General features: G+C 39.6%; 3 protein-coding genes across 7 annotated transcripts; 2 read left to right on the top strand and 1 right to left on the bottom strand.

Moving 5' to 3' along the window:
• The first annotated feature begins 872 nt into the window (after positions 1 to 872).
• rnf113a (ring finger protein 113A) lies at positions 873 to 5,474 on the top strand. The gene is made up of 10 exons (XM_082531220.1): positions 873 to 1,018; positions 1,428 to 1,507; positions 1,889 to 1,987; positions 2,245 to 2,352; positions 2,545 to 2,654; positions 2,976 to 3,082; positions 4,516 to 4,605; positions 4,682 to 4,775; positions 4,857 to 4,963; positions 5,331 to 5,474. The coding sequence occupies exons 1-10, from the start codon at positions 913 to 915 to the stop codon at positions 5,396 to 5,398; spliced, it is 969 nt and encodes a 322-aa protein (XP_082387346.1). The 5' UTR covers positions 873 to 912; the 3' UTR covers positions 5,399 to 5,474.
• Positions 5,475 to 5,512: 38 nt separating this feature from the next.
• Positions 5,513 to 14,967, bottom strand: strada (STE20 related adaptor alpha). 3 transcript variants are annotated; one of them, XM_082531219.1, is made up of 13 exons: positions 14,857 to 14,967; positions 14,162 to 14,225; positions 13,641 to 13,698; positions 11,368 to 11,396; positions 9,250 to 9,352; positions 8,398 to 8,519; positions 8,097 to 8,205; positions 7,836 to 7,959; positions 7,563 to 7,734; positions 7,308 to 7,412; positions 6,847 to 7,100; positions 6,688 to 6,730; positions 5,513 to 6,518 (listed from the first exon to the last, which is right to left on the bottom strand). In XM_082531219.1, the coding sequence occupies exons 2-13, from the start codon at positions 14,171 to 14,173 to the stop codon at positions 6,363 to 6,365; spliced, it is 1,287 nt and encodes a 428-aa protein (XP_082387345.1). In that variant the 5' UTR covers positions 14,174 to 14,225; positions 14,857 to 14,967; the 3' UTR covers positions 5,513 to 6,362. The 3 variants fall into 3 exon arrangements, with proteins under 3 accessions (XP_082387345.1, XP_082387343.1, XP_082387344.1); XM_082531217.1 differs by lacking the exons at positions 11,368 to 11,396; positions 13,641 to 13,698; XM_082531218.1 differs by lacking the exons at positions 11,368 to 11,396; positions 14,162 to 14,225; positions 14,857 to 14,967.
• Positions 14,968 to 15,011: 44 nt separating this feature from the next.
• On the top strand, positions 15,012 to 23,158 carry ddx42 (DEAD (Asp-Glu-Ala-Asp) box helicase 42). Of its 3 annotated transcripts, none has more exons than XM_082531213.1 (18): positions 15,012 to 15,096; positions 16,638 to 16,859; positions 16,980 to 17,130; positions 17,214 to 17,275; positions 17,628 to 17,664; positions 17,954 to 18,106; positions 18,232 to 18,336; positions 18,495 to 18,614; positions 18,699 to 18,875; positions 18,968 to 19,096; positions 19,195 to 19,294; positions 19,398 to 19,445; positions 19,538 to 19,635; positions 19,882 to 20,158; positions 20,298 to 20,524; positions 20,646 to 20,756; positions 20,859 to 20,972; positions 21,856 to 23,158. In XM_082531213.1, exons 2-18 carry the CDS (start codon positions 16,645 to 16,647, stop codon positions 22,459 to 22,461), a joined length of 2,730 nt encoding a protein of 909 aa, XP_082387339.1. In that variant the 5' UTR covers positions 15,012 to 15,096; positions 16,638 to 16,644; the 3' UTR covers positions 22,462 to 23,158. The 3 variants fall into 3 exon arrangements, with proteins under 3 accessions (XP_082387339.1, XP_082387340.1, XP_082387341.1); XM_082531214.1 differs by having other exon boundaries at positions 15,018 to 15,096; positions 16,643 to 16,859; XM_082531215.1 differs by lacking the exons at positions 15,012 to 15,096; positions 16,638 to 16,859; positions 17,628 to 17,664 and having other exon boundaries at positions 17,114 to 17,130.
• Positions 23,159 to 23,494: the final 336 nt, after the last annotated feature.

The raw sequence follows: 23,494 nt of genomic DNA, 5'->3' as shown, positions 1-23,494 counted from the left end.
CCGGTTAAAACTTTCAAAATAAAACCATCTTCCCGTTTTCATCACAGATTCATGAATTATACTGGAATTTCCAGTCTTCCGGTGTCAGGCAAAAAAAAGTGATTGCTGATGTTTTTATGTGTTTGTATGTGTTATATCTTGCCTTACATTGGCAGATAGGCTGGGGTCAACAGAATTTTCAAAGGGCTAAATATAAAATAAAGAAATGACCTTTTTTGCAAGTATCTCGACTCTGCGTTATTGTAGCTACTCTGCGTCCTGCATTATAATCAATCCAGTCCTTTTTTGCTGCTTAAAATATCTTTATAGAACTGTTCTTTTACATTTGTTGTAATCCCCAAAGCCCTCTTTGACCAAACATGTTTTGAAAAAGATATTTTTAATATCAGTTAGACTTTTTACCTGGAAAAATAAAGGAAGTCACTGTCTAAGAGTAACTTAGCCAATTACTTCCTGCAGCTCCTACCTTGTGCCTGGTCTGAAACTTTTGCAATTTATTTGATAGATTATAGACCAACAAGTCATTTAAAACAGTTTAAATAATTATAACTTTTTGACAAGTATCTAAATCCCCCTTTGGCAGACGAACGTGTTCTGGCACAGCTCTAAAAACATAACAGCACTTCATAGAGTTCTAAAGATTTCCAAGACATAACTTAAATTCTCATGAATTATTTTTAAATATGAAATAGGTAAATATCATTGAGCAATCTTTGATTGACTGGCTCGCAAAAATTGCAGCCACTTTCTCACTGAAGTATCATTGTTGTCTTTTTAAATCTAACTTTACAATGCCTGAGTAAATGGACAGGTGTGATTCTCCTTTTGGCCAGTACAGGGACTAATTTAAGACGACTCCTAGACACTAGAGGGTGCTGTGGCGAGAGCAGATATTTACAAAACAGATTCAAGATGGCGGAATCGGAGAAGCCTCGGGAGGGATCTTGCACTTTTCTGTTTAAAAAATCTAATAAGAAATTCTCTGGGCGAAAGAGAAAAGCAAGCGATAGCGAGAAAGGTTTGTTATTTAACTCACTTTCTGATCATTTAAAGCCCAGTGAACTTCCGGTGCCGACAGCGCTCGAGCTTTTTAATGATCGACTACTTGTTTCTGTTCTCGTAGTCCTTTACAGATAACCACTGTGTTATTAACACGGGAAGAGGCAAAACTACTGTATCTGATTCCAAAAATCGGAGAAACGATGTAAAGTACCGCAGATGACACATATTTTGTTCCTGTTATAAACAAATTTCACATTCGTGCCTCGTTTACGTTTCCTCGGAATTTGGAACACTGGATGCGCCTGCTGTTTTTTGTCCTCCCAGTTAACTCCGAGATTATTCTAAGATTTTGCAAGTCTGCTGTCAGTTATTGGGCAAGTTACTAGATTTTTTCACCAAATGTATCTCACTCATGTCCTTTTCAGATGAAAACAGTGATGAGGACCAGACCCTCGTTGTGAGAAAAGAAAAGAAAGAAACTCGCGTCAACCCAATGATTCAGAGGGTAATTAGGGGATTATTTATTTATTATTTATATTTTTTTGACACGTGTTTGTCGAGAATTGTTTTTTTCTGTTTTAATCACTGTGTACCTCAACGTGCACTGGAAACGGCAAGTATGTATCCAGAATCAGCTGGTACAAAGTTAGATTTGCAAAAGTCTAAATCTGCATTTAGATTTACAAGAGTACTAAAGTATTTAAAAGTGTGTTATGTTAATGCATATATAGCTTTTTCTTTTTACATTTAGAATTTGGGCAAACCTGATATTTTGAAAAAGTTTATAAATCTAATCATGCAAACACACATTTGCAGACAAGACTGCTATGACAGTAGCCTCAAATGAGACAGAGGTGACTGTTTTTGTTTTGGGATTTTTGTCCAGACAAAGAAAGTGGAGAGAGATGCTGTATCATCCAGTGAAAGTGAAGATGAGAAAGAAGACAAGAAGATGACTGTTTCCTACAAGTCCACACGATCAGCGGTGAGTTGACTTTTTCTATCATACTGACTTTTTAAAGGCTGTCCTTTAAAAGTAAAGGGGATATGAATGAGCAAGGTATCCAACCTTTTTGTTGTTTCATCTGTATGCATGCTGATTTGGCCTCTTCTGATTTGCCTTGTGTGTGTGTGTTCCCTCTCCTGTATACTGCTTAAGAGCCACAGTCTTGCAAACTTATTGATGTGCTCACATATAAGTATTTAATGTAAATCTTTTTCCCAATCCTATCCAAAAACAAGAAACCAGAGGGACCGGAGGACATGGGTGCAACTGCTACATATCAGCTGGACACAGAGAAAGACAAAGATGCCCAGGCCATTTTTGAAAGGAGTCAGAAAATCCAAGAGGTAGTAGATGCTATTTTTAATGTTAAAGCCTTGTAGAAAAGGCTACAACTCCTATCACATAATGACTTAGTTGGAAAACTGTTCTGTTCATATTCACAAATTGTGACTTGAGTGCTAAAATTAAAAAAAAAAAAAAGTCCAGTAGTTTCAACTAAATATTGAACTAATGTTCTTTTTTTCCTCTTGTAATAGGAACTGACAGGTAAAGATGATGATAAAATCTACCGTGGCATCAACAACTACCAAAAATTCATCAAGCCTAAAGACACAACTATGGGCAATGCCTCCTCTGGCATGGTCAGGTGAGCATTAAGGCGAGGCTTATCCATTCCATCACAGTCACATTGTGTCATTAAAAAAATAAAAGTAAACAGAACACCAAATGCACTTCTCTTGTGGATGTGTGTATCATTAAAAGTGCTAATAAACCACAAAGACAAAGGAAATCTTGAGCTTTTTAAGGGGCTTGAAATAGACATTAAATAATGCTCCATCTGCTCAAGACTTTCCTATGATGGTGCATGGTTGATGATCTATCACTGATGCAGTTTTGGGTTTTTTTTAGTTCTGAAATGTAATTAGTTAATACTGATATGTATAATTCAGTTCAATCATTTTAACAGAAAAGGACCAATCAGAGCCCCTGAACATCTGCGAGCCACAGTCAGATGGGACTACCAGCCAGATATCTGCAAAGACTACAAGGAGACTGGTTTCTGTGGTTTTGGAGGTGGGTATGATATTTTAAAATACATGTCTTTTGTATAATTAATCAAACACTTTTCATTTTAATGTCTTTTTAATGACTTCCCTCCATCTATTGAGGAAGAAAAACAACTCAGATTAAATGTTACGTGTTAAATGGGACAAATGTAAGTAAAACCTCCCACTAGTTAGAACAACATACACTCATTGGCCACTTCAATAGGTGTATCTGTTCAACTGCTTGTCGGTTCAAAAATCTATTCAGCCACATAGAAGCAGGCAAGAAATTTGGTTTATGTGACTCAAATGTGGCAAATGTGGCATTGTTGTCGGTGCCAGACAAGCTGATCTTGAGTATTTCAGAAAATGTAGATGCACTGGAATTTTCCCACAGAGCCACCTTTAGGGTTTACAGAGACTGGTTTACAATATTAGGTGAGCTGCAGTTCTCCAGGTGAACTTCCCTTTTTGATGGCAGAAATCAGAGATTGGTCTGACTGCTTGAGCTGATAGGAAGGCAACAGTAATTTAAATGACCACACATTACGCAGAAGGGCATCTCTGAATGGACAACTGTTAAACCTTGATGCAGATGGAGGTTCAGCAACAGAAGACCACACTGGGTTGAACTGGTGACAGCTAAGAACAGAAAACTCAAGCTACAGTTCACACAGGCTCACTCTAACCTGGACGATAGAAGAATCCTGTCTTGTATTAACAGTTCATGCTGCTGCTGCTGGTGTAATATTGTTGGGAAACATTTTCTTGGCACACTTTGGGTCCCTTAGTACAAGTTGAGTTTGGTTTAAATGCCACAGCATATATGAGTATTGTTGCTGACCATGTCATACTCTTAATGACCACAGCGCATCTTTAGACTTTGCTCCCAGCACAATAACGAAACGTCACAAAGCTCAAACAGGTTTCTTATACATGACATTAAACTCACTGCTTTCAAATGGTCTGCGTTTATAAGAGAAAACACTTTTAACATGTGATGTAATGGGAGAACTTAAGAATTTGGATTTTTCAGGAAGTCAAACCATGCAGTATTTTGTTTAAAAGAAGTCACTATGACAAAAAGGGAAATTCACAAAAACGACAGAAAATCAGGGAAAAGTTAATGGCAATAATATCAAATTCCCTTACAACTTTGTTTTTATTCCGGTATTGTTTTTGTTTTGTGGGAAATTAAACTATTACGTGTATAAATGCATCAGGTGGCACAAGTGTGACTGCAACTGTGCCAAAGCCTTTACAAGAAAAATTTTGGCAGACACTTTTTTGGGTGGTTTTCATAAAACCTTATATTTTTTCTTAAGACCTTTTTTCATTGCGATTGAGTTGTGTTTTTTATTCTATTTATCTATAGATTAGAGCAATTTGTAGTGTGTGTGAGACATTTAAGAAAATACTGGTCGTTCAATAAAGCTTCCTCATGATCATCTCTCCTATCAGACAGCTGCAAGTTTCTTCACGACAGATCAGACTACAAACATGGCTGGCAGATTGAGAGGGAACTGGAAGAGGGACGATATGGAGCCAATGGTGAGTTGAGAAGGAACTGCATTTTTGTTCCTACTGTAAACGATCTTTTCCTGAACGCTGTCTTATTTTTATTTAGATGAAGAGAACTATGAAGTAAGCAGTGATGAGGAAGACTTGCCCTTCAAGTGCTTCATCTGCCGGGAATCCTATAAGAATCCCGTAGTCACAAAGTAAGACTTTAATGTCATTTTTTTCCTTGCCAAGCTGTTCCCTGTTTTTGGAAACATATTAACAAGTCTAATGTCTCTCAGGTGCAGGCACTTCTTTTGTGAGGTTTGTGCACTTCAGCATTACCGCAAGTCCAAGCGCTGTTATGTGTGCGATACTCAAACCCACGGAGTGTTCAATCCTGCTAAAGGTAGGCAAGATCTCTATAAAACAGACGACTTCTTTAAATGTCTTGATTGTCCTTTCTGCATCCTTGGGTCCGCTCAGTTACGAGTGAAATAAATTTTGGCTTTAGACTTTGAGTGAAGGAGTCCATGCAGATGTGTGTTTGCCTACTTTTTGTCACTGCACACTCGGGTGTGGAGAATTTACATAAAAATGTGTCAACTATGCATGCGACGGGCTTCAAAGTATAACAGCAATGATTACTCGGCCACCAGGTTTCCAGCTGTCTTTGACCGCAATAAGTATAATCAAGGTTGTAAGATAGTATTGTAATCAGTGCAACTTAATAATACCCATTAATCATGTTTTATTTTACCTTTTTCCCCTCTCAGAGTTGATGGCTAAGCTGGAGAAGCACAATGCCATGACAGACCAACCACCATCCGATGAAGACAATTAGCAAAATCCAAACATTTCCAGCCTCCCCTTACGTGTTTGTCTGTGTAAAATTGAAATAAAACATTTTTTAAACAAGGTTTACAGCCTCACTGTGTGGTGCCATCAAAATAAAAAATTAACGTCAACCACGTTTATTGTTAAAAGTCAAGTTTGAGTTTTGCAACACATTGCTTTGCCCTCACTTTCAAATATACATGCAGACAAAACAAGCACCAATAAAACATTCATTTTTGACATGAGTTAATACCCAGAGTAAGTTCAAGCAAATACATACGTCTATGCTTTGATGGTTAAACTAACACGTTAATCTTAACCTCTGTGCAACAGAACAGTTGCCTGAAACATGAAATGTAGTTTACACTGTAACACAAGTAGAGCTAAGAAATGGGTTTACATGCTGTTAATTTAATTGACCCTCCGGGTAAACGCAAAACCTTCCATCTGGTGCAGAAGACTAACTGAGTCAGCTGTGAGGACTGCTGTGCGCCATTATGGCCTCACTGAGCATATGGGCCGCATCAAGCAGCCCTGTTCTCACACGAGGTAGAGTGTCCCCTCTGAATATTTAGTAGCAGCTTCAAACCAGTTTGTTTTGTGAGACTCTTTAGGCTACAAACACAGACTCTCTGACCTCAACACTAGCATGAGGAAGTGAGAGTCCTGTTTTGTTTTAGCTCCAGGGGGCTTGTAATGTAAGAGTACAATCTGTAAACAGGTGTAGGTGTGTGTGTGTGTGAGAGAGAGACAAATAGGCAATCAGTGCAGTGCAAGAGTTTGTGCATATCTAAAGAACAAAAGCGTGAGAGATGTCAAAAGAGGCAGGATGGCTGCTGGTTTGTAACCTGGGTCTGAGAACAGCCACTCCTTTTAGTATTATATACATAGGGGCCATAACAAAAACTAATCTTGTCCCATCTGCTCAGAGAGTTTCTCATATGAACATCTTCCCGCCAAATCCTCCACTGTCAGAAGTCCCAGTCATCTACTTCCAGGTGGCTGAGACCGGACTCCAGACTGGCAAGTCCAGAAGGTGAGTCCTGAGGCTGGGAGCTTTCAAAGCTGGTGATAGGCGACACGGGCCGCAACAGCTCAGGTAGGGCCTCTGAAGGTCGCCGTTTGATCTAAGAAAACAAAAAGATTTAGAGAACAAACTGAAACACGACCAATTCATATCTTATTTACCAAATTTAAATGTTCTAACTCTCCCACAATTGTCTAACACTTTAAATACTATATACTGATACATGTACACAAGTGAAAATGTTATAATTAATTCGATATCTTGCACACCTGTTTGAAGAAGGGATGGCCAACAAGACTGGTTGCAGATGGTCTGAAGAAATGCAATTGGGAAAACAGTTAGTGTCCCAGTCATAACACATTCCTAAAAGCAGTTGCAGTGCATTTATCGCATATATACTTTAAATATGCAGGGAGAGTTTCCCCAACCTTTTTTCTGGGTCTCGCTGTAGACACAGCTCAACAAAGGCGTGGAACTGTGGGGAGAACGTCCGGTTGTATGGGTGTCCTCCTGACGATGACGAGGGTTCACCGTTGGAGTTTCGGACTCCTCCCGGTCCTGGACCCTCACAGATCCCAGAGTCAGCACCAGAACGGGAAGGCTTCATGGACAGCTCCTCTGGTGGTATAGTTGTGGTATCCAGCAAGCATGGCACTGTCCCGTTTAGCTTCTCCAGTAGCATCTGTGGAAATGAGCTAGTATTAGTTTAACCCAATGACCTTCTTGCACACCTTAAGAGTTTGTGGTTTTAGTGTTCAGCTTTGCCCCTAATCTTCAGTTTAGATCAAAATGAAAATAACACCAATATTGTTGTTTACCATTAAATTACTTTCTACAGTCAAAATGTAACATAGGAGACTATTTAGGCCGTTGACACATCTCTGCTTACCTGTGTAGCTGGCATGTCTTTGAAGGGAACGTGTCCATTGGCTAGTTCACAGGCTGTGATCCCGAGGCTGTAGATGTCTGATCGAGAGTCATAGCCCTGGAGATTCTTCAAAAAAAAAAAAAATCAAATAGAAACTGTCAGTTTCATCTGTACCCCTCTTCTCATTTTCGTTGTGCATGTAGCATGAAAACTATAGTTCTGCAGCCTCTAACATTGACCGCAGAACAGCATTCACAGTGTTGAAAAATGTAGTACCTGTTGCAGCACTTCGGGACTAAGCCACGGCAGCACGTTAACGCTATACTGGGGGAAGTCGTGGACCACTTTGGCCCTTTGGCCATGTCGAATGAGGCTAAAGATGCTCCGCAGACCTGACATGCACACTTGTCCATCTGCAGAGATCAAAACGTGGCTGGCCTTCACACTCCTGCATAACCAAAACATTTAAGATAATCAATATCGTATCAGGTGTGAATGATTGTATTTTAATGACAGGGTAATATACATTAAACCACATGCTTGTCTTACCGGTGCACATATCCCATATGATGGATGTATTCAAGAGCTTTGAGCATGCCTAGCAAAATGTATGCTATAGTCAGCTCACTCATACCATCTGTAAAATGTGTGCAGATGAGATCTCTGGCTGACCCTGCAAGATTCAAAAACAGATGATCGTGATTAGAAAGCTCTCCGACATTAGCAGAGGCCGCTTCATGAATTGTTAACATAAATTTAGTTGCATAACGTATGAGAAACAGCAATAAGGTAAGAAATTGGATTTCTTACCATAAGCCATGAAAGGTGTGATGACCCATAATTCATTTTCAGCTATAAAGACGCTCTTGTATGGTAGAATACTGGGGTGGTGAAACAACTTTGACACATGTAGTTCACCCTGTGAGACAGAAAGGAAACTACATCTTATTATGTCAGAGCGAAAGATGGGGAGGAGAAGATTACATAAAATGCAATAGACTACGAGGCTGGCAAACAGATAAATTCTCAATAAAGCACTAAAATGAAATATGGGGAGGAGGGTGACATAAGAGTCAAGTCATGCACACTGAAGGCATTGAGCGATTCAAACCTGCAGGTAGGTAACCATGTCATTAGTACATGACTCCAAGTCAATCCGTCGGATGGCCACATGCTCCCCAGTGGGTCTATATCGAGCCAGGTTAACAGTCATTAAATTGTCCAAGCCCCGACCTACAAGACAATATTCAAATCACTGAGACAAAGTCATCCTCCAGTTCTGTTTGTTTGAATATTTATGTTGTTGTATGTTGTTAAATGCTAAACACACACAACTTAACAATACTTTTTATTTACAATCCAAATACTACCTTTAATAGTAAAAAAACCAAAACAACACATTTAGCTACACTTAAAACAATTCATTACATTCATCTTTAGTTTAAAAGGAAGGAAAAACCACCAGGACTCTAAACTACTGATATAGTAGCAGATCCAGCTCATGAGCTATCATAATTCACAGGAAGGTGACCACGGTGTGTGTACATTTGATTAAATTCTGATCAATACTGAAAAAAAGAGCAGTGATAAAAATTTTAAATGAACAGTTGATAGACTTATTGCTATAGAAAAAGCTTATTGTTCCTTTGACCACTTGTTTATATATAACTATTTTTAAGTTGAGTGTTCTTTACTCAAGCATCAATACATTTTGTTTAACAAATGTCCAGAAATAACAAGAACGACATTAATGAAGGTCACCCAAAGCTACTACCTTAACTATATGGAGGCCAGCTGTGCTTAAAAGGTGCATTAGGAGTCAGGAAAAACCCTAGGTGATCTAGTTTTATGAAGAAAAAAAAAACATCACAAGAAACTGTTCTTTAGCCAGTGCAGGCAAAACAAATCTGTTACTGCCAACAAAAACTGAATTAAGTTGAGGCATGTCTTTGATTTTACTTACCAATAACAGCAAGGAGCTCATAAGAGCTGCTGTCAGGAAGGAAACTGCCCATAGTGTCTCGACGAGGGAACGAGGTCAGACTCTCCTGACTGTCCTCATTGGCCTGGAGGAGAAAAGGAAACAGTGAACGAAGATCAGTTCTGGCATGAACCTCAGTGGTCATAGCACTGAACCAAAAGGGTTTGTGAGTGACAGCTGGAGACTTAGTCTTATGTGTGATAGCTGTTAGAAGATCACTAGAGAGGAGACTATGTTAGCATGACCCACAGCACTAGTGGAATTAGAGAAAATTAGCAACACAAACTGGGCAAACTATAAGTCTAATCATTAAAATAATGACCAGAGCTCCACTTAATCAGAATACCTCAATAATTCCTAAGGACATATACGCAATTTTAATTGCTCCAGAGAATTACAGTGCATCAGTTGTATATGGTTACTCCTCTGAACAACACAGTGTAAAAACATGGATGTAGCTTCCAGGCCAATTGTGAAGGGTCTTAATCCCTATCTCATAGGTGTCAAACTCTGGCCCGCGGGCCAAATTTGGCCCGCAGCCTAATTACATTTGGCCCACGAAGCCATACCAAAATACTATTAGAGATGGCCTACTGGTATTATACAGCTAATATATATATTGTTTAGTATTAAGCTTTGCTTGTTCCATATTCAGTTTTCCAGCAAAACTTATTTGAGTCCATAAGAAAAGATTCATTCTTATATCTGGAGGAAGATTTTTTTTCCAATAAATATTAATGTTAGCCCGCGACTTTGTTCCAGTTTTGAATTTTGGCCCACTGTGTATTTGAGTTTGACACCCCTGCCCTATCTGAAAGCCATGTGTGAACGCTCGTGTGCTAATAACTTGTCAATTACAAGTCACGAACCGATAAGCAAGCAGTTTCAAAGTCAGATCTGCCCCTCTCCATTACATCTGATTGCATTTTTTTGTTTGTTTGTTTGTTTTGCAACCAAGACGCTAATAGTGTAAATGCTCATTTCAAAGCCTCGGAACGAGACTTCATGGTAACTGTGCCATCTTTTAAACCATCTATGCTATGAACTAATTCTCCGATAACAAAAACAGAAGTTAAGCTTAAAACCTTTTACATAACATGTAGAGAACAGCTTATATTTTTGAAAGTGAGGACTCCTGAATTCCATCAGTTTACTTCTGTTAAAATGATGGAAATGGACAGACTGCAGTCAAGCTGTGGAGGCAAATGGCAGCAAGATATATGAATATTTGGACTGTCTCCATGGTGACCAGCAGTAAGAGACAGGCAAAATTAGAACAGCACCCTTCTTTGATCATAATTGACTCTTACAGGCTGGAGATGGCTTCAAGATCAAGATCAGGAACACACAACTCCGAAAATATCCTCACAGATAAAACTAAGAGTTGTTTCTTGTGTAAACCAAGCCACAAGAAATTATCTTTATGTAGTTTAAATTAAATACACATTAAAACTGGCATGACAGCAAAGTCAAACATGCTTTGGTAGCCATCGCTTAAGGGAGTGTCAGCAAATGTCATCTAATCACATGGGGTACACTAGACGCTGCCACTGTGATCAGATTTAGAAAGGGTTACCATGCATTGCAAAAGCTCAACACATGGAACTCCATCCATTAACAAACTGCAGGGACACACGGTCGCAGACATCAAAGTGTGACACTTTCAGCTCACCACCAACTCAACATAGGGGCCGTCACCTCACACAGGAAGTGTGAAAACATACAATATCTTTTTAATGTTACTCAAGACTTTTAGTACGGCTACAAAAACCCATCAAAATCCAAAACAGCAGCTGCCTGAAGGCCAACATGTAAACAGCAGCACACCAAAGGACTCAGACTATTTCAAATAAGCTGTAGGTATGCTTGTCTATAAACCACAAAACAGAAGCCCTTGTGAGTGAGGTGAAAAGGGCTTTCTATGCTACAAGCATGTACAGTGTGTGTCATGAACTGCAAAGTCATGCATATATAAATGTGCAAAGCCTTGAGGGGGTAGTGGATTCTGCTTATTCTGTGTGCGCACATACATATACATGCATGCACGCACATACACAAAAGGCACATGGGGTGATGCAGTGGCAGGAGTACCACACTTACTTTCCTGCGAGAGACTCCCTGAGCTTGCTCTGGGGTAGAAAAACCACATCAATGACATAAAAACATGTACACAAACAAAACAAGAGAAGGATCTGTGTTTAGAGAAGCTTTTGAACTGGTTAACACAGCCTCTGGAAGTAAGGGTTTGCTGCATGACCCAAAATTTGATAAATGAGCTTTGCTGGTTTCACATGATTTGTCTAATTCAGCATCTTTGTCCTTGGTGACCACCCACACAGAATTATCTGTTTTAAAGGCTTCATTCGTTCTTAAAAAACACAAATTTAAAAAATAAAACAAAACAATCTCACTAAACCCATCAGGCTCTTCCCAGATGTTATTTTAACCATCATGAACACAGCCAAAACAGAAATTAAATACTTGATCCAAATGCAGCTCTGAGCAATGATCTGCATGCATTGAAATGAAAATGAGACAAATACTGTACAACTTCTTATTAAAAACAAACACTTGACAAAAATAACAAGAATATCACAATTATAATACTAATTATTGAGGAGTCTGACAGCCCAAAGATGAGCTTTGCATTCACAGGATTTTCAGAAAACTTGACCTCTGACCTTAAGGTCTAGGTCACACAGATATGAACTTCTTCAAGATTTTTTGGTAGCTATACATATGGTGTCAATTTGAAAATTGTACGTCGCTTTGTTCTTCAGTTATTGCATTTACAAAATGTGTCGACATCACCCACCTGGCAGGGTGACAACAATACCCCATCAGCCCTTTATGGCTGAGGGGTAAAAACTATATAGAATATCAGAAACAAGAGTTAGCAAATCATTACAACTCTAAACACATTAGCAAAGCAACTCTGTTGCCAATATCAAGATTTATTTTATTTTTTTTTTTTTAAGTTGCATAAATGTTCCTTGTATGCACGTGGAACTATTCCAAATCTAACCTTAAATAAGCTGCTCAGAGTTAAATGACTTGTCAGCTGGGAAGAAGTAAGACAAAGTGAGAGACACAGACATCCCTTGCTAAGGCTGTGTAATGAGTTTAACACTAGACTCCTTGGAGCCCAATTAACTGAGACGCCATACTATGTAGGCTTTACAACAATATGGATGTTTCTTCAGTAACCAATTACATTAAATTATGTATGTGACATTGTAGTGCTGTGAACCCTGCAAAACCTGGAGCACCCTCATTGCAACAGTCCCTCTACACCTCACTAAAGAGTTTCTTGTAGCCTTAAGGTGCAGTCATTAATGAATTAATGCATGAACTGCAGTCACTGAAGGTGGGGACTAAGAAATAGCTGCAGATTGTCCATTTACCTTAACTCTATGTCTCAGACCTCAGATCAGTTTTTATCAATGCTTGCATACTTTTCTGTCAGCTGAGCACTGCAAAACAATTACACCAAACTAATGGCTGTGGACCTTTTGCACAGTTCAGTCACATGCATGCCTTTCTTGTTTTTTCCTTGTTGTTTTTTTTTGCTTTATTTCCACCCTGTTTTCACACTCAGAGTTGCACCAATGCTGAAACCTCGTGAATTTTTTTATTTTTTCCCCCAGATCAGGAATCTAAGGGAACCAAAATAATCAAGACAAAAGCATTTTAATTCCCATCCTTGTTTTAATACTATTGTACCCTCTTCCTATTTAAATAAATAAATCTCCCTCTCACCCCCGAGGCATGGTATGTGCTCCTCAAACTCGGGTCCTCTACTAGAGGCGTGGGACTCTGAGAGTTCTGCCTCTTAGACATTCCTAGGACTGCACTATTTTTTTTTCTTTTAGGTATGTTTTATCTTTGTTTGTAACCACATGTTTAAATGATCTGCATTGTTTCACATATGTATCTACTGTGTATCCCATTTTTAATGACCATTTATGTTAATGGTGTACAGTACATGTGGTCAGCTGCAACTTAATTCATTAAAAGGATAAAGTCGCATTTAATTACTTGTGAAATAAAATATTTAATAGTCAAAAATAAGAACTTTTAGTACCAAATACAACTTCAGAAGAAGCGTGGCAAGCCCACATGACATCAGTTGTGAGTGCCATCCTGTGATAATGTTCCCTTGTAAAATGAAACAATAAGTTAAGAACGCTGCTGACAGATGATTAGGGGATGGAAAGCTTTCATAATTGTGAAATTCACAGCAAAGTAAATACTCAACTGGAGTAAAGCTTCAGTGAAAACTGAAAGTTGTTTTCTGTTGGTGCTGTTGAATGGTCAGTGGTTTGTGAAAGGTGAACCCTATGGTTAAAAATTAATTTGGCTTTGAGTCTCACCTCCAAACAACTCCAAATCCCGCAGGCTCTCCACACTCAATTTCTCAGATACCCAACGCTGACATACACAGAGAGTTAATGGAAAAAAGGAGAGAAATGCAAGCAAGAATAAGGAAAGGTTACACATAAATATAGGCACATTTAATGTTGCTGAATAAAGTTGGTTAATTTAGTAAGGTGCAGCTGTAGAAGTTTCTTTAATATTGTGCAAGAGAAAGTTGTGCAAAGCTCTGTTTCAAACACATTTAGCAATTGTGTCCAGTCTTGTATATCTATAAGCAGTGCTGGATCGAAAGGCAAAGTGTTTCTTTGATGTGTTAACTTTAGAAACATGAATACACTAATGATGAATCCCTTAAAGGGATTAATCCTTCTCTTGGTACATTGGCAATCTTCAGTGGGCATAATGAATAAAAGCATACAATTAGACATAAGGCATGGTCTGGCTTAAGAATCAATCCTCATGATACCAGCCCTGCAAGACAATACAAGAATTTAGAAGAATTTGACCAAATACTTACAAGAAAAGACATCGATCCTCTCAAGTGTGTTACATTTGATGCCGAAAACAGATAAAGGGAATAACTGTGGAAACAAGAAAGAAAGAAAAAAAATGTATGTAGCGGTCTAGCCTCACTCAGCTGTAGTAGTGGTTAATTAAATTTAATATAATCAATACATATTACAATTATTTCACAGAATAAATGTGAAATTTAACACAAGTTGTAGACAATAACATGTCTAATGCTTTGGTACGTCGCCAAACAAGCAAAACCAGTCTTTCCTCGTTTTCATTTCGCTTACAAGTTATCGCAGTTCATTAAAGCGCTTACTAAACCTTGTATAGAAAAATAAAACAACCAGCTAAATGACCTGTAGAAGTAACTATTGGTTTGACGCATGACATCTCTTTTCTTGTCATTTTAAGCTTAGAAGCGGTCGGAGTTTACGTTTCAGTATTGATGATGGCTACGCAAACAGATTTGCTGAGCGACTGTCAGCAACAACAAAAAAGGAGAAGAAGGAGAAGCGTGAATAAAGCGAAAGAAAATAAAGAAATCATTCACTAGTACCACAATAATATTATTGTTATTATTGGGGGGGTACTCGCTAATGTTGCTATGATGGAGGACACAGGGTGGCATAGTTAGCTAAAACGGCGACATCAACCTGTTTTAGTCAGAAACGCCATTATTTTAACACCTCGATAACTCACCCGTATAATGCTCGGAGCAGAAATGCCTTGTTGATGTGATACCGTCTTAGACTAACTTATTTGGCGCACCATCCTCTCCGGCAGGATGTTTTTGATAGCTCTCTACTAAGCTTTATGGGTTGCGCGCCGTGTCGCCAGCGAATGACGAAATGCGCAAAAAGAAACCTCGCGCACACGGTTGACGCAAGCACCGTGGGGGACTAGTGAAAACAGAGGCGCTTTTATTGGAAAAAGAAACAGGTAAATAAATACTCCCTACCGTTTAGCACTACAAAGGATCGATGCTTTCGGCTAATGAAAAAAAATGAAGCTCTGTGCTGCGCTTGGGTGTGAAAGGGCCTCGTTCATGGCAAAGTTTCGATCCTAACGTCGCACACCTCCTCGGCCTTACTGCGGCCTTGAGCTAACGCTAACATTTGGTGCAGATAAATCATGTCCAAGTGCTGTTATTGTCCAACTGCTACGACGCAAACAACCTCTCGAAGCTAGCAGGGCAATCAAAATGTATCGTGTTTACTTTTATCTTCGTATTTAGCGTATGCGGTAAGCTTTAGGAACCGTAACGTCGATGCTTTGCTGTTGCTTGTTAACAAATATGCATACCGCCAATAGACAGCAGTTTCTGTAGTACCGTTATAGATATCAATAAAGGCGTTTCATGAATTTTGTGTATTTATCATAGTAGTCGTATTGACGTGAATAGTCGTAGATGCTCGTCTGCGCATGTGTTGTTCAGCTAAAGTTGCTTTCCGCAGTAGGGGATGTAATGTACTTACAATCCGTATTATTTGTTAGTAAACTCGTCATTATCCACCGAAATGCCCTTGTTAGAAGTGGACGCTATTGACCATGTGACCGACTAAAGAGAGAGGTGTCCATAATGCTGAGTCAGATTGTGCTGAGGGCACCTTTAATAAAGAGCCACGAAGTATAGAAAAGGTCAGATGGAGCTGCACTTTGTCTTTCTGAATCAAGAAAAAGTGTATGATAGGATTCTAAGAGAGGAACTGTGTTATTGCATGAGGCAGTGGGGACTGGGAGAGAAGCATGTAAGCGTGGTGCAGGACATGTGTGAGGACAGACAGTGGTGAGGTATGAAGTAGGTGTGACAGATGGGTTCACTGTGGGGGTAGGATTACATCAAGGATCGGCTCTGAGCCCCTTATTGTTTGCAGTGGAGGTGGACACATTGAAAGATGAGGTCAGGTTGGAGTCTTCGTGGATTATGGTGTTCGTAGATGACGTTGTGATTTGTAGTGAGAATAGTGAGCTGGAGGAAGCGAACTGGTGAGATTTATGGTCTGGAGAGAATAGGAATGGAGGGCAGTATAACCAAGACAGATTACATGTGCACAAATTAGAGGGAGACAGGTGTAACAGTGAAAGGTAGTCAAGGTGGATGAGTTTAAATACCTGGGGTCAACCATCCAAAGCAACGGACAGTGGAGACAGGGTGGAGACAGGAGCCTGAGCTGAGTTGAACATGATCAGGTTTTAGTTGGGATGGACAAAATTAGAAGTGAGTACATCAGACGAACAGCTCAGGCCAGCAACACTAAAGAGGCAAGTTTGAGATGGTTTTTAAAAACTGAGCTGCCTGTAAGGAGGAAGAGAGGAGGATCACAGAGGTTGGTGGATGTAGTGAAGCAGGGTTGGTGTGACAAAGGAGAAAGAAGAACTGAAAGAAGAACTATTTTTTAACTTTAAATTGGGAAGTGTAACAGGGCTGGTTTAAGATTTTAGAGACTTCTCTAAGAGCTCTTTTTTTAAATTCTTTTCAGAACAGCCATGAACTGGAACAAAGGTGGTCCTGGTGTGAAGCGAGGTTTTGGCTTTGGGGGGTTTTCACTCGCAGGAAAAAAAGAAGAGCCTCGCCTTCCTCATCAATCACACACATCATTTGGAGGCCCAGGATCTGGAAGTGGTGGATATGGGAAGAACCAGCAGCTCCCATCATTCTACAAAATAGGGACCAAAAGAGCTAATTTTGATGAGGAAAATGCGTGAGTATTACATATCTCACATATGTACAGTAATAGAAATATTAATTTCAGCCCTTGATAGCAGCACATACTGGGATTGTGAGTAAATGTATAAGCTGCATATGTCCTCTTTTCAATTAGATATTTTGAAGATGATGAAGAGGAGTCCAGCAGTAACATGGATCTGCCTTACATCCCAGCTGAAAACTCACCCACACGGCAACAGATGCAGTCAGGTGGTGGCTCAGACAGCGAAGATGACCCTTTGGATGCTTTCATGGCCGAAGTTGAGGTGAGTAGATTTTACAGATAAGCAGAGACACAAACTAAACTAAATTCTGCCTTTAACAGATTTATTTTATTTTTATTTTTCAGAACCAAGCAGCTAAAGACATGAAGAAACTAGAGGAAAAGGAGAAGGAGAAAAAGTCAGCCAAGTAAGACTCTATATTTGCTTGTTTTTATGCTTAATTTAGGTGTTAGGCATTAAATAAAATAATTTCAACAGGAAAAAAGAAATTGCCCACAATTGGATCAAAATTTCATTTAATTTTAAATGTGGCTTAAGTTGCCAAAAGCTGTTAAACTTTACTCAAACCTTATCATTCAAATTTCTCCAAGAAAAAAATGTAAATAAAAATAAAAATCCAACAGTACCTTTGCTAAATAAAAAAAAAAGAAAGATATTGTGAGGTAAGCAGATTGATCGTACTCATAGTGGGATGTGGGCTGTCTTTGGTGTACGAACGAGCCGCAGGGAAGTTTTTTTTTCTCCGCTTGTCATTTCAGGGGTATTCGTGATGACATTGAAGAAGAAGATGAGCAAGTGAGTGAGCCCTCCAAAGTTTTTAATCCTCTACTTTGCTGGTCAGAGAGGTCTACCCTCTCTAATGTTATAAAGCCTCATGTCTTCCCTTTTTTTTTTGACCAGGTTGCATATAGGATCAATATTTTTAAATGCATTTCATTCTTGTTTTTAAATTGTTGAGTATTCTTTAACCCGTATGTTAAGTTTGTGCTATAAAGCTGAAAGTCTCATTTGTCACTTCATCCTGGAGGCTGTAGTAAGGCTGTACTAGCTCACTTTTTCACCTGAAATGATTTAATCTCTGCAGGAAGCTTACTTCCGCTACATGGCAGAGAATCCCACCGCTGGGCTGACACAGGAAGAGGAGGAGGAAAACATTGATTATGACAGTGATGGGAATCCAATTCCCTCTACAACCAAGAAAATTATCATGCCACTCCCTCCTATTGACCACTCAGAGGTAAAGTTCATAATTCTCACTGAAAACACACAATTGTTTGGGGGGGTTGTTGTTGTTTTTGTATTTCTCACATATGATAACTATTTGATTGTACATTTTGCTGCCTTTTTTGCAATTTTTCATAGATTGATTATCCACCCTTTGAGAAAAACTTTTACGAAGAGCATGAGGAACTCAGCAGCTTGACTGGAACTCAGGTGCTGGAGTTGAGGCATAAACTGAACTTACGAGTAAGTCTGTTATTCATTTTTTGTACCTGAGAAGGGATAGGGATGTAGTTTAAGCTTTCTTTTCTAGTCTTATTTTCTTTATCACCGATATTACTAGCAACATGGATCGCGAAATAAAGATTAAGTTATTTGTTGCTCATTGTTTTGTTCTTTCTCAGGTATCTGGTGCTGCCCCTCCAAAACCTTGTACCAGCTTTGCCCACTTTAATTTCGATGAGCAACTAATGCACCAAATTCGGAAGTCTGAATATACTCAGCCCACACCAATTCAGTGTCAGGTATGTTGTAATTTAATGTTTTGATATTCACATGGGTGAAAATTTAATAAGTTGTTATTAATGGGGAATAAATTTTGATTTTAGGGTGTCCCCATTGCGCTGTCAGGACGTGATATGATAGGTATTGCAAAAACGGGCAGCGGCAAAACTGCAGCTTTTATCTGGCCAATGCTGGTTCATATCATGGACCAAAAGGAACTGGAGCCTGGGGAAGGACCCATCGCAGTCATCGTGTGCCCTACCAGAGAGCTTTGTCAGCAGGTAAGAGAAGGTTGGAGTATAAAGGGTATATTTGAAATTACAATGTTAAAAGCGTTGGCTCAGTATGGTGTGTAACTGTTAATATTTACTAGATCCATGCAGAATGTAAGCGCTTTGGGAAAGCCTACTCATTGCGTTCAGTGGCTGTATATGGAGGAGGCAGCATGTGGGAGCAAGCCAAGGCTTTGCAGGACGGTGCCGAGATTGTTGTGTGCACTCCAGTAAGAACCTTTTTTCATTTCTCCTGGTTAAAGATGAAGCATTTGCTGCACTGTTGCAAAATAAGCATTAAGTTCACTGCACGTGTGTGTTTGCACAGGGTCGTCTGATAGACCACGTTAAAAAGAAGGCCACGTCTCTGCAGAGAGTAACATACCTGGTGTTTGATGAGGCTGATCGAATGTTTGATATGGGCTTTGGTGGGTTATCATGGTCACTGCTCTAGGAAAGATGTTGTGCTTTTATTCTTTCTAATTTACAGTATGTTGAAATCATTTTTTGTTTTCTTTCTTTTTGCTTTAGAATATCAGGTTAGATCCATTGCCAGCCACGTTCGCCCAGACAGACAGAGTAAGTGATATGATTCTTTTTTTTTTTTTAATGCAAATACTGGAACTACTGAGAATTTATATATTAATATTGATTCATTAATTTCTTCTCAGCTCTTCTGTTTAGTGCTACATTTCGGAAGAAGATAGAGCGGCTTGCTAGAGACATTTTGGTTGATCCCATTCGTGTCGTGCAGGGAGACATTGGAGAGGTAAATATAGCTTTTAATGTTAATGCTTCTTAAATGTTCACAGGGTGGTGAAGTACATAGAATTCAACTTTTCCTAACTTTAGATTTTTAAAACGTAGTTTCATGTCTACTCAAAAGTTTTGTAAGACATTTTTGTCTTTGAAGCTCTGTATTAAAAAGTACATAACATGTTTCTTTTAGGCTTTCATTAAAATGCAAACAAAAAAATGCCCTGACACTGCTTTTATTTTAATCCTCTCTAAAAAGGCCAATGAGGATGTGACTCAGGTAGTGGAGATGCTGGTCAGTGGGTCTGATAAATGGGGCTGGCTGACTCGCCGGCTGGTCGAATTCACCTCCACAGGATCGGTCCTCATTTTTGTCACCAAGAAGGCCAACTGTGAGGAGCTAGCTACTAACCTGACTCAAGAGGGCTACAGCCTGGGCCTCCTGCATGGTGATATGGACCAGAGCGAGAGGAACAAGGTCATCAGTGATTTCAAGAAGAAGAACTTGCCCGTTCTGGTGGCCACTGATGTAGCTGGTGTGTACACGATGTAGTTCTGATTGACACTAAGGTTTCCTTGTTCCCTTTTCTTTACGTTTTCATCACTTTCTGTAGCAACTTAATTTTCTTCAAGCTGAGAAACACATTTCCTTGCTCCCTTTTTTCCTCTTACTAGCTCGTGGTCTGGACATCCCATCAATTCGTACGGTGGTGAACTACGACGTTGCACGAGACATCGACACACACACCCACAGGATCGGTAGAACGGGTCGTGCTGGAGAGAAAGGTGTGGCCTACACTCTCCTCACTAATAAAGACACATCATTTGCTGGGGACCTGGTGCGGAATCTGGAGGGAGCTAATCAGGCTGTTTCCAAAGAACTGATGGACTTGGCCATGCAGGTTAGATAAATCACTGATTCACAAATAATATTTATCTGGACTAAATGCATCACTTTATTAATTGATTTTTTTTTTTATAAACTTTGCTCAATTTGCATTGTTTTGGGGGTTTTTTCCCCAGAATCCCTGGTTCAGGAAGTCACGATTCAAAGGTGGCAAAGGAAAGAAACTGAATATTGGTGGAGGTGGTCTTGGTTACAGAGAGAGACCCGGCCTTGGGGCTGAAAGTTCTGTAAGTTAAAACCTAATGATTGTAATCATTAATGCACACTGTAAATTAATTAGCAAAATGCCCATAATAACAGATAATGACTTATAACTGTTTTCTTTACAGGATCGTAGCAGCACTAGTAGCTTGTTGTCTTCCACTAGTAGCTATGAAGGCTACAGCAAACCAACTACTGGGGCAATGGGAGATCGCATGTCTGCAATGAAACAAGCCTTCCAGGTACTCACTAATTCAATTTTTCTGCCATTCTCCTTTATGGTCTATAATTATTCCTACCTAGAGAGATTTCAAATGCACGTTTACGACATAGTATTAGGGCCACATTAAGAAAAAAAATATTATTGATCATTTTGAGAATAAAATAAAAGTTGAAAATCGAATTAGAGAAAAAATTCAAAATGTGGAGATTACATTTGTTGTTTCGAGACAAATTCCCACGGCTGCTGTATCCTCAGAGTTACTGAAATCGTACTTCAGACTCAGCTTAAGTGACAAGGAAAGAAATTATTTCTCTTTTAGCGCATAAACACAGTGTGGTGATAAGAACGACGGTGAAAAGAAGATTCAGAAGCTGCATTTGGTCAAACAGAAAAACCACACAAACTTGGAAGAGTGCATTTGTACAAAATGGAAGGGCTGGTAATGGACAGAGGCAAGATTATCGATGGTTCCACCCTCGTTCAATAAAGAGGATGTATGTTATATCTACACAAGGCATTTTGTAGAGGGTATAGCAGCCGTGACAGTTTGCCTTAAACCGACAGCAGTAATCTGCACGATTCAACTTTTAACTCAAATTAGTATTTCGACTTTTTTCTCAAAATGATCAATAATATTTGTTTTTCCTCAGTGTGGCCCTAATACTCCTTTGTTAGACTTACCTCCATGTATTATGTATAAAGATTTCTGTAACTCCTCAGTGCTTAATGCAGTATTTTTTGTTTAGCCGCTTAAATCAAAGCTGAAAAGCAGTTCAGTTGCATCTTGATGAGTTCATCTTAAACTTACTGTGTACGCTTACTTTGGACATTCTTTGTTAGAAAGGAATAAATGCCTTAGGTTTAAGATAGTTAGTCATTCATAATGTCTCTTTTTCCTCTAGGCTCAATATAAGAGCCACTTTGTAGCTGCATCCAGCGGCCCCCCAAAGCTCAGTGCCAAGTCTAGTGGCTCCTCAGGATGGACCAGTGCCGGCAGCCTGAGCTCTGTGCCAACAGAATCTGCCAATGGCTCAGAACGGTCTCACAGTGCTACCTTGTCCATGGTGGGTTTCACCAGTGCTGGCTCCCTGAGCTCAGTGGCCCCCACCAGTCAAACCAGTTCACTCCAGAGCTACACTCCACCTGCACCTCCGTCACAGAGAGAGAGCTCACGTGATAGACACGGGGACGACCGGGGGCGTCACGGTGACAGTCAACACCGCCATAGCGACAGGAACGATCGATACAGTAGCGAGGATCGCTACGGAGACCGGGATCGTCACGGGGATAGAGATAGAGATCGTGACCGCCACGGCGACCGTGATCGCCACAGCAGCAGCCGCCACAGTGACAGTCGTAACGGAGATGGAAGCAAGAGGGACAGAGATGATCGGAGGAGTGATAGGGATGGGGGAGACAGGGGGAGTGGAGATGGGAGGGACAGAGGAAGCGATAGCTTTGCTGTCCCTGAACCACCTAAACGTAGAAAGAGCAGATGGGACAACTAAAGAGAACATAAACACATTAATCGATCTTTATGTGCACCCAACTGCTCCATAACAAGCTTGTCTGTATAGGCAGATAGCAGAGCATATCAGAGGCTGACACAAGCACAGAACCGTAGGGGATATTTTATAGATTTCGATTAGATAGGAAGTGTACCAAACCTCCTATCAGGCTGGTTAGGACATCATGGTTTGGAGTTTAACAGTTTGGTCAGATCAGCATAAGCGGCTCCGAGACAGCTACTGTACATATACCATCTAAGACTGTTGTTATTGTAAGTCAAGTCAAGCAATACAGCTGTAATAAATCCTCCTGTCCATTAAAAACAATCAAATTAGGATGTGTTATCGTTGTTTGTCTCACTGGCCTCATGCTTTTGGCTTGCAAACTTGATGCTTTATTTTCTCCAGTGGTTTTTTGCCAAGTGTGTTTGTATTTTTGCATTTTGTTAATCTACAAAGCAAACTGTTTGATTTCTGAAGGCGCACTGTGATGATTCACAGTCACTCGAGTACATGTCAAAACAAATATGTATAGTTCTTTTTGTGTCTTGTATTCAAGTTTTAGTGAAGTGCCTCTCTTTGGCATTTAGTCTGTATTCCAAAATGTTTTCAAGAAAATGCATTTGTTTGAGAGGAATTTCAAGTGTATATTGACATGGAAAATGAGAGGTTTTTGATTAAAAGGACTCCTTTGGCACATGCTTTTATATATTCATTTTTGGCTTTCATTACATAGTGATAGGGTCAGAAAGTTGGGATTGAGATGGGATGACATGATGCAAAGGGACTGGAGTGAAACCCAGCCTGCCACATTAAGAACTAAGCTCTTGTTGTATGGGCTGTTGCTTTAGCATCATGTGACATAAAAGGAGTTTTTACTGTTGATGTTAAAATCCAAAAAGGTGACATGAAAGATGGGAGTTGTATATTTCTCTAAAGTGGTTTAAATTCATTTAATTTAAACTTAAACAGTTCCTGGCAGCAAACAACCACAAAAAAGTGGTTTTGTCATTTCTCACTGTGGCCACTGGGG

Source organism: Aulonocara stuartgranti, assembly GCF_965226115.1.
Source record: "Aulonocara stuartgranti genome assembly, chromosome: 4".
Classification (NCBI taxonomy): Eukaryota; Metazoa; Chordata; class Actinopteri; order Cichliformes; family Cichlidae; genus Aulonocara; species Aulonocara stuartgranti.
The sequence above is the reverse complement of the archived record's forward strand: the minus strand, read 5'-3'. Positions and strand labels throughout refer to the sequence as shown.